At 42.5% G+C, this 9,683-nt stretch overlaps 2 protein-coding genes across 5 annotated transcripts; both read right to left on the bottom strand.

The window, feature by feature from the left end:
- Positions 1 to 70: 70 nt before the first annotated feature.
- Positions 71 to 6,288, bottom strand: LOC132470618 (serine/arginine-rich splicing factor 6-like). 2 transcript variants are annotated; one of them, XM_060069376.1, is made up of 7 exons: positions 5,990 to 6,288; positions 5,337 to 5,539; positions 3,447 to 3,494; positions 2,529 to 2,659; positions 2,059 to 2,261; positions 1,734 to 1,811; positions 71 to 1,197 (listed from the first exon to the last, which is right to left on the bottom strand). In XM_060069376.1, the coding sequence occupies exons 1-7, from the start codon at positions 6,094 to 6,096 to the stop codon at positions 660 to 662; spliced, it is 1,308 nt and encodes a 435-aa protein (XP_059925359.1). In that variant the 5' UTR covers positions 6,097 to 6,288; the 3' UTR covers positions 71 to 659. The 2 variants fall into 2 exon arrangements, with proteins under 2 accessions (XP_059925359.1, XP_059925360.1); XM_060069377.1 differs by lacking the exon at positions 3,447 to 3,494.
- A 248-nt stretch (positions 6,289 to 6,536) lies between these two features.
- Positions 6,537 to 9,562, bottom strand: acot8 (acyl-CoA thioesterase 8). 3 transcript variants are annotated; one of them, XM_060069379.1, is made up of 6 exons: positions 9,337 to 9,562; positions 9,017 to 9,153; positions 8,433 to 8,658; positions 7,840 to 7,997; positions 7,290 to 7,481; positions 6,537 to 7,113 (listed from the first exon to the last, which is right to left on the bottom strand). In XM_060069379.1, the coding sequence occupies exons 1-6, from the start codon at positions 9,465 to 9,467 to the stop codon at positions 6,995 to 6,997; spliced, it is 963 nt and encodes a 320-aa protein (XP_059925362.1). In that variant the 5' UTR covers positions 9,468 to 9,562; the 3' UTR covers positions 6,537 to 6,994. The 3 variants fall into 3 exon arrangements, with proteins under 3 accessions (XP_059925362.1, XP_059925363.1, XP_059925364.1); XM_060069380.1 differs by having other exon boundaries at positions 9,017 to 9,184; positions 9,337 to 9,475; XM_060069381.1 differs by lacking the exon at positions 9,017 to 9,153 and having other exon boundaries at positions 9,337 to 9,472.
- Positions 9,563 to 9,683: the final 121 nt, after the last annotated feature.

Here is a 9,683-nt window from a genome sequence, read left to right on the forward strand (position 1 = left end):
AATAAACTTCTCCTGCTTTGCAAACGTGAAGACTCATCAAGCTTCAGAGTAGACAAATAAAGCCATAGCCTTTTCCTTTTGAACTTTTATTTAAACAAAAAAAAAAAAACAGCAAGGACATAGGAAATAACCTGAAATTGACTGCTGAGTGTAATTCGAGCCATTGGGAATTTGACAGTTCTCAAAATGCACTTTTAAAAACAGAAACGCCAAAACATGCAATTTTGTATGTTTCAGTTTGTGTTTTATACTTCACCATTTAAACATTACTCATACAAACCTATCAAAAATGCAACATCTTCCCAGTTCAATCCATTCGTTTTTAAAATATATATTTCAAAAAAAAAAAATCTTGATTGGAACATTTCAAGTGATTCCATTTCACCAAGCTCCTGAATCACCCATTTGCAAGATTATTTTACAGATGATAGACAAGAATTCCAAGAAGACCATTATTGCAAAAACAAAAACAAACAACAAACCCCTTAAACTTAAGAAATGCGTTTCCGGAATCCATAAGCTTATCAAGACAAAGAACTGCATTCATCCAGAGTTTAGTACAAACCCCTTGATGTAAAAAAACTCAACCAGTGTTAAACGCTGCTAACTAACACATGGATTAGAATACGTTTTGTTCAACAACGATTTACATGAAGTGGCTAATCCTGTAGCGGCGATCTGGATCTAGAACGGGACTTGGATTGAGATTTAGAACGGGACTTGGATCGAGATTTAGAGCGGGAGGGCGAGTGAGATGGCGACCGCTTGGCGGGGGACTTGGAGGCGGGCCGGTCGCCGTTGGGGGTAGGGGACTTGGAGGGTGACTTGGCGCAGATCTCATTTACAGGGGACGGGGAGCGGCTCGGAGACATCTTGCTCACAGACTTCTCCTTGGAGGGGCTGCGAGACGCTCGCTCGGACTTCACCTTTGACACACTCTTGGAGCGGGACTTGCGGGTTTCGGAGCGGGATCGTGATTTGCGGCTCTTGGAACGGGAGCGGGACTTGCGGGTTTCGGAGCGGGAGCGGGACTTGCGGGTCTTGGAACGGGAGCGGGACTTGCGGGTCTTGGAACGGGAGCGGGACTTGCGTGAGCGGGACTTGTCAGGGGAGTTGGAGCGAGACTTCCTCCTGGACCTGGAGCGAGACTTGCGCACCGACCTGGAATGGGAGCGGCGTTTGCTGCGAGATCGGGAACTGCAACAAAAAAAATTATTAGTCCATTAGTCTTTTTAAATGGGTTTTACCGATATGCATCAATTAATTTTACAGATGTAGTTCTATAGATAGTTAATAATTATTCGGCAAAGGCAAAGTGAATAATTGTTTGAGTATATACACACTACACTTGAAAACTGTTTGGTATCCCGGCAAAAATTCCTTTGTTTTTATTAGCTTGACAACCGTCACACTAATATCATGCGATGAAGTATCCTGAGTTTGAGAGCTCAGTCATGGGATATGGCAAACCAGGTTCACTTACGTGCGTCTTATATATACCAAATGTTGGGTGAAATTCAAATTGTGAGAAAATCTTCAAATTGTGAGAAAATCTATGTAAGCTACGACCACATTAGACGTACTATAATAACGACTTTGTGGAAGCCTTTTCTAGAATAATACCCCAGTCTAACTCCCTAACCCTGGCAGTGGGGCCATGGTCGCCCACCGGTTGAGCTAGACACGACCAATACGTCTGTTCTTCCATCTCTTCTAGCAGGGGGAGTTCTTACCGGGAGCGGGACCTGGAGCGGCTTCTGGAGCTCCTGCTTCGCCTGCTCCTGCTGCGGGAACGACGTCTGCTGCGAGACCTGGAGCAGCAACCAATCACACACGAGCATCAGTAACAGCAATGTACAATCTTGATTTGAATAACGATGAAGTACACAGACATAGCCAAGCCAACCCAGTGGACTGTACCAACTGATAATTTGGAACAATCAATCGGCCATCTTGGAGGAACAACACCAATGGTAGATCTTGGAATGGCTAATCAACTACAAAAAAAACAGTGCTGGTACAATAGGGGCCCTTTTAGTTCCCTTGGCCTCCTCTTACCTTGACCTGCTGCCGGAGTAGGAACGGCGGCGGCGAGACTTTTCCTCCACAAGGCGGATCTTCCTCCCGTTGATGTCTGTGTTATCCAGCTTGTCAATGGCACGCTTCATGTCAGAGCGTGACCGGAACTCGATCACCCCCTCGTTGGTGCGTTCTTTGTGTGCATCGGCGTAGGTGACCTCGCCGGCCTGTCGCATGAAATCCTGCAGAAACGATACGTCCCAATAGCCAGCACATTAGGGCCTTCATGTTCATCAAATCAAGTTACAAAAAAATGGGTCAGAAAGCAGCTAGAGATTTACTGATGCTTCAACTTTTGATATTTAATTTTTTTCTGGGATTAATGAAGTACATATTATGTTGTACCAAAATGATGCACCAAGCAGTCAGTGATACAGTGAAGGTTGGTGTGTGTAGTCCTAGGAGTAACGCCTGGGCCTATAAACAGACCAAAGTTCCTTGGGTCTCACCTTGAGGTCCTGCCAGCTGCAGCGGCTGGACAGGTTCTCCACGATGAGGCGGTACTCAGTGCGAACCGGAGGCCCGTACTTCTCCCTGCCAGTTCCCTGCCGGCTGCCCCTGCTGCTGCTGTAGCCGCTACCTTCAGAGGGCACAGAAGCAGGGAAATTACACCTTGCAGTCGCACACTTAACAGGTGAGGATTCAAGGGGAGTAAAAGAAAATCAAATAAAGAAAGTGTGTGGTGAAAGTGTGCTTCTGAAATGTGTACCTGATCTAGTGTTTTGGGTGTATGATTTAAATGTGATCGTATAAGGAAACATCTGTACACAATATGGAGGAGTTAATTTACCAACTTAGGGGTTGGGACATTTTATTGAAGTTCTAGAGTATAAAAAAAACGACACTTTCAGTTCAATTACAGTATTCAAAATGTCTGTATTGCTATGCAGTCAGTTTAAAATACGTATAACTGTTGACATCAAAGGTGGGAGCATGTACTGGGGCATAAATCACCTGTATAAACAATTGTACCTGGGAAAACCATAAATTACCTCAATATAATAATACAAGTTTGACCGAAATGTATGATTTCTATAGGACCATGAGTCCACATTTGTAGTATACGTCAAAGTAACAAGTCACTAATCTTTACAGTATCTAGTCTTAGAATATTACATATTACATTGCAAAAGATACCTTAACAGGTATCTTTTGCAAATACCTTTTAATTAGTAAAAATTAAACAATCAAATCAAACTGGGTGCTCCACACCTCTCACCAACTAGGTGAATTGACACTTTCTTATCTTTTTAAGAGCCAGCTAATGCACAATTAATGCACAGCAAATTACTCTTAAAATACAAACATGTGTGGGCTTTAACCTCTTCGACATGTCTTGCAACAGTAAAACCAACAGGATTCCTCACCATCAACCTGGTCTATTGGGGAAAAGGATGCCGTCATCATGGCTTCCCCTTAGGTCAGCCAATGGTCAAAGGGCAAAGGTCACACACACATTGTAAGGTGAAAGCCAAGGCCAAACGGGTCAGGCAGTCATCTTAGCCCCCAGTCACCTTTAGCCTCAATGGACTCGGAGCAGCCCGCAGTGGACTCTTTCAAATTGAAACATCAAGCACTTTATGTTAATGTTGATATAGCTGAATACAAGTACAATAACGTTCAAATGTCTCATTCCTTTGGTTTTAATACATTATAAACTCTAGTCTAAAAGTTTTGTAACACCACACTTGAACTCAGGGTGGCAGCAAACACTTGAAACAAACATGAAATTAGAACATACTGTACTAACCAATGTTGTTTCTTCACCAGGGTTACCGGTGGTGATCCCACCCACCATTAATATCTATGCAGTAGGGGTGTGCCGATAGTCATTTTGATTGCCATTGATAACGATAATTCCCCGTGGCATCAGGAGTAACAGTCTTTAGAAGGGTTTAATCGCAAACGTATTTATTAGCTGATGAAATGTTTAAACAAAGCCGAAATATTGCAAAAAGATCTACCTACTAATGACCTGTTGGTAATTTAATAAACAGGAATACAACAGTTGGGGATGTTTTTTCCGTTTAATGGTGATCCATCCCCCTGATACTATGACCGTAGAGTGGAACCATAGCGTCCAGGCAGCAATCCTATAAGATATTGTACAGTTGCTCTTTGTTTTATTAAATAACTTAAAAAAACGATTAGTTGATCCGTCTCCGCCGATTCCGATTCAGGAAGTATTTTTGTAATGGTGTTAACTAAAATCACATCTAGATATTTTCAAATTTCAAATGCCCTATGGAGATAGATCTACTAGTAGGCTTTTTCCCTAACCATGGAGAAAGTAAACACGCCGAAAGTACTACCAAGCACTCATCACCACCTGCTTTGGAACAGTGAGTGGAGCATGTGAACAGGGCACCTATTTTAGGGAAAGGGGAAAGGTTTGACACAAAACTCCTATGGGTTAACGGCTGTTGGGATGGTTATAAGATCCTTTTTATGAGACAAGTCGATCACTGAAGATTTTAAAAATAGTACAAATCGGCACAGCCCTACCGCACAGAGGATCAGCCCTTTTCCTAGGTAGAGCTTAATGTCTCCTAGCCTTGTTTTATACAGTTTTGTTTTAAAACCTGTTGAGACTGCATTCTGCAACAATACTTCAAATACCAAGTCCATTATGATGACACCGTTAAGAAGTGTCTCCCTTTCAGAACCAAAAACATGTTTGCACCCATTCTCTATACAAGATATGGACACATACACTACCCTCGACTTTTGCCAGAATAACTGCAGGCCACTACGTGAGCAGATTGCATATCATGGATAATGTACATAACCAAAGCCATGGGTTCTTTTGAAAGGAAAGGTGTCTAGAATTTACATTTTCTGTAGATTCCTAACATGCATAGTATAGCTGTAAAGTAGCATTGTCCTCCGTAAAAGGTTAAACAATATTTCAGTGACCTGTACGGGAGGCTTGCCCCTCTTCAAACATTTAGTTCGACAAATAAATAGAAAAAGGCACATCTCTAAGTCAACTTTAAATTAGTGTTTTTAAAGTACAAGATACTTTAAAATTGACACGTTTACGTTTTAAGATATTTAGTTTACAAACGAGTTCGCTGAATATATTACGCCAACATATTGGGCTGGAATTATACTGGCAATATGAAGTCCTTTATAAATCTGTTTATGGCGGGCTAAAAGTTGTTAACACGTGTACAATAATTTAATTAAGGTAAATAAACACGGTTCTATCATAAATGTCAAAACAAGCGTGGCGTTGGATGCATCATTGGACTCACTACTTCTTCCACCACCATCGCGGCCCCCGCCTCCTCCGCCGCCGCCGCCTCCTCCGCCGCCTCCTCCTCCATAACCGTAGCCGTCTCTCCTCGGCCCCCGGGCGTGCTCGATGATCACCCGCTCACCGCACAGCTCCTTGCCGTTCAGCTCGTAAACGGCGTCATCTGCATCCCGGTTGTCCTCGAACTCCACAAAACCGTACCTGCAGGGACACATGAGGATTGTGTTCATGGGTACTGGCTGACATCTATATATACACACACTCCATAACCCATTTCAACTCAAACGTGTACGATAGTTACGTTTGTGGGACAGGCCTATTCAACTCAATCTGATATTCCACAAAAGGCGTCACGTTATTGTATGGCCACTGACTTTTTGTTTGAGGAAACGACTGATTATTCAACCGACGCACCTGGACGTGCTGGTTGAGTAACGTTAAGCCATTGACCGTACGAGAACATTTACAAATCAAACTGGACCCTGAACTGTAAGGTTAACCAAAGTATTTGGCTAGATGCTTCTTTAGCTGTCGGAGTAAACAAGTATTGCATCCATTCAATCAACAAGTTCAAGCACACTTGTACGATTGAATGCGAATGCGTTTGCTGAAAGTCGTAATGTTAGCATGGCCTATAAATGGAAAGCTTACCCGTTCTTTAGGTCGACTTCCAGTAATTTACCATATCCGCTGAAAAACCTCTGGAGGTCTTTCTCTCGGACATGGTAGCTGAGCTTGCCGACATACACACGCGGCATGTCTGAAGAATATGAAATTTCACCTAGTCTTTTCCCGCAGTATTAGTTAATCACGAAGTGTGCTACCAAAAAAAGATCCTAGCCTCGTGCGAGCGGGAACCGAGAAGCATACCGCAAATGGCTGTTCCTTCGTTGCTCCTTTCTTCAGCTACCTCTTGTGTTTATATGGTCGGTCGTTGCCTATGTTATTGGTGCGTTACTGCCACCAACTGGACTGGAGTATAAAATGACCATCAATTATCTTCTTTGCTATGTCTTTGCTTGCAGAATGGATATCCCCTCATGAGCGGAATATACAATGTGTTCTGTAGAAATGTGGTTGAAAAATGTTGATGAAACAATACAAAATGTAAAAATAAATAATTATTTAAATGTAAAATATTGAGGCAAACCCACTGCCTAAATCATTAATCGTTGGGAATAAAGATAATACACATACATCTTTTCTGAGTTTATTTTATTCACTATTTATTTTTGCTTGAACTTAATTAAATAATTTAGGGCAGTGCAATTTACTGATTAAAATAATCACTTAATTCGAAAGAGCAAGGATGCATCATCTTAGACAATAAAAGATGACAGACGATACTCATCACACAAGAAACATGAAATGGTACGATTCACTCATCATTCCCTACACATTATAAAGTGAACATTAAACGTTACACTATTTATGGAATAAGAATATTCGGGAATTCTGACTATAATTATGTGCTGAGCATCCATCAGTATGATGGTATTGGTTGCATAAACAAGCAGAGATGTGTTTGATTTCACAGGGTGGGCTTCCAGGTGTAGTTTCAGTAAGGCTCGGGAACGATATTTGTACTTTGGTTACTGAGTAAAAAGAAATGCACTATACAGAGCACAAGTGGACCAATTCGAACAGAGCCCATGCCTAAAGTTTGCTCCCGTCCTTGGGGGCTGTTAAACGGATGAGCCCTTCCTGGCAACAGGAGGCAGCCAACACCCCATCTCTTCTCCACAGCCGTCCCTGGACAAGTCCTCGACTGCCCCCTAGAGGGAATCAAGTTACATAATGTCAGTCCGTTCGGAGTGTTTTTCTTTTTAGGCAATTTGTGAAGCAGACATGAAGAACAAAAGTATTATGCATGTATTCATTAATACGAAGGCAAAATATGTACCTGAATTTTAAAAGTGGAAACGGAGAATGTCACAAGCAACACACTGACCTGCCCACGGACTATCGACCTCGTACAGCATCCATTCGTCAGCGCGGAAGGTGTTGTGGAACCACATGGCGTGGTCCAAGGAAGCCATCATTTTCACCCTTTTAGCGGGATAGGACATCATTGTGGTGCCCAGGAAGGAGTAGTCTGAAATATAGGCGGCCACGCAGACGTGAAGCTTCATGTTTCCTTCCCCTTTTGAAAAAACATAAGATATCATCATATTATTTCAAGTCAAAACAAAGATAACAGTAATTCATCAAATAGTAATACATGTACAGATACATATGTGAACAGAGTACACAAATGGGGATGATCTGTAATGGAAGAAGAAGCTGACTAAAATAAAATAAATAGAAAAACCTAGAGACAATCTCATAGTGAATTCAGAAACATGTCATTAAAGAATCTTGCTCAATGATGCCTACAGTACATGCTTTGGACATTAGAGATTGACCCCTTTACCTTGGGAGTTGAAACACAATAGTCACTACACACCAACCTTACAGAAGTGGTTTGGAAGAACGATTATGGCGTTTGCTTTTTGCCGTACCTATGTGTCCTCGGGCACGGACCCAGAACATTCTCTTGGGTTCCGTGGTGACCTCTCTGGAGAACTGTAAAGGGTTGACGGGCCGGACTTCAATGGGTACCTCGTTAGCCAACACCTTGTTGAATCCCTGTTTCACCTTTTGCTCCAGGTCAGGTTTTCTGCTCCATTCAAATACAAATTATGTCACATGTTAGATTCCTGGCAAATGGAGTTTGTTCTACAATCTTTGGAAAGCAAGATATGGAATCGCAACAAAAACATGAGATTTACTACTACTAACGAAAAGCAGGGATTCATTCGTTAAAAAATCGTTACGGAGCAGGTTGGGGTTAGGGATCCTGCTCAATGATGCCTACAGAAAACTGCACCCCAAGAAATAAATGATTGATGAACATATATTAAATGATAAGAGAAAGATTATGTTGTCGGTTTAGATATGGCCATATCATACCAAGCAGCCATTATCATTAGCATCTGCTATTGATATGTATTAATCCCAGACAGGAATGATGGGAACTAGGAATAAATAATCAAAGAATTATGATACGATTTGTACATTTGAACGCATTTCCCAGCAGTGTGAAGCTCTGTACCCGAGGACAAAGCGAATGAGGTCCTCCAGTGAGAGCAGGTCCTCTGGCGGTGGGACCTCGGGCATGGAAAACTGGTGCATTAGAGGGCTGGGCTGGTCCAGGTGGAATGAAGCCTGGAGGACCAGTATAGGCTCCCCTCGCTGGATGGCCTTCACCGAACGCACACAGAAACTACGGCCGTCCCGTACGCGGTCGACATTGTACAAAACCGGGATGTCTGGGTCACCTAGGGACAACCCCCCCCCCACACACACACACACACACACACACACACACACACACACACACACACACACACACACACACACACACACACACACACACACACACACACACACACACACACACACACACACACAGCTTAATTACGATCTGGTAGGTACATACTGTATATCCATGATGGGACTCAACATAGCAGGCAAAGACACAACCCATGCAGACATAGAACAAAAGTACAGATAAGAACAGAATAAATATAAAGGCTATGTTGTCCTATCTTTTAGCAGCAGAACCTATTATAGCTGTTCTTTACTTGGGTGTTTTATGTTTATACTTAGCGGTAGTGTCTCTGCAATGTATCTTACCTGCTCGTACAAAGTAGCAATGAAGAGAATGCGCATAGAGATGATCTCCTACAGATTTTGCAGCGGCTACAAGGGCCTGACCAATTATTTGCCCTCCGAATAAACGCCGACTAAGGGGTATCCAGTGGTTTTTTCCTCTGGATAAAAGGGGAGGTGTGTTCTGTAAAGCTGAGTCAATGTAATTTACTTTGAAAATGAATGCATTAAAAAACATTTCCAACATATGTAAAGGGAACCTGACTACTAGGTCTATCTTCAGTTATGGCAAACATATGGTTAAGTAAGGAGTTTGAATGTGCAATGCATAACCTCAGTTCTACCTGTAAAGACCGACGTCGATCTCCTCTAACTGTAACACACTGGTGACAAGGATGCTTTTTAGATCCCGAGAAACCATTGGTGGACATTCAGGTAAAGGGTCTCCATCTTCTTTCTCCTCATGCTCACTCATGTTCGTGAGGACGATGGTTTCATGAGCAATGTACTTTGCCCAAGTTTGTTTTTGACGGGTGGACAATTTCTTCTTTTCCTGTAAATTGTTTCCCAAACCAAATGTGCAGGTGCGTTGCTGCCACCTATTGACTGTGGAATCGCATTGCCTCCTAATTTGCAACAGCGTCTAGCTGCAAACCTCCAGCTTAATAAATAAGCGTATTATATGTACCAG

The sequence above is a fragment of the Gadus macrocephalus genome, chromosome 13 (genome assembly GCF_031168955.1).
Source record: "Gadus macrocephalus chromosome 13, ASM3116895v1".
NCBI classification, from domain to species: domain Eukaryota; kingdom Metazoa; phylum Chordata; class Actinopteri; order Gadiformes; family Gadidae; genus Gadus; species Gadus macrocephalus.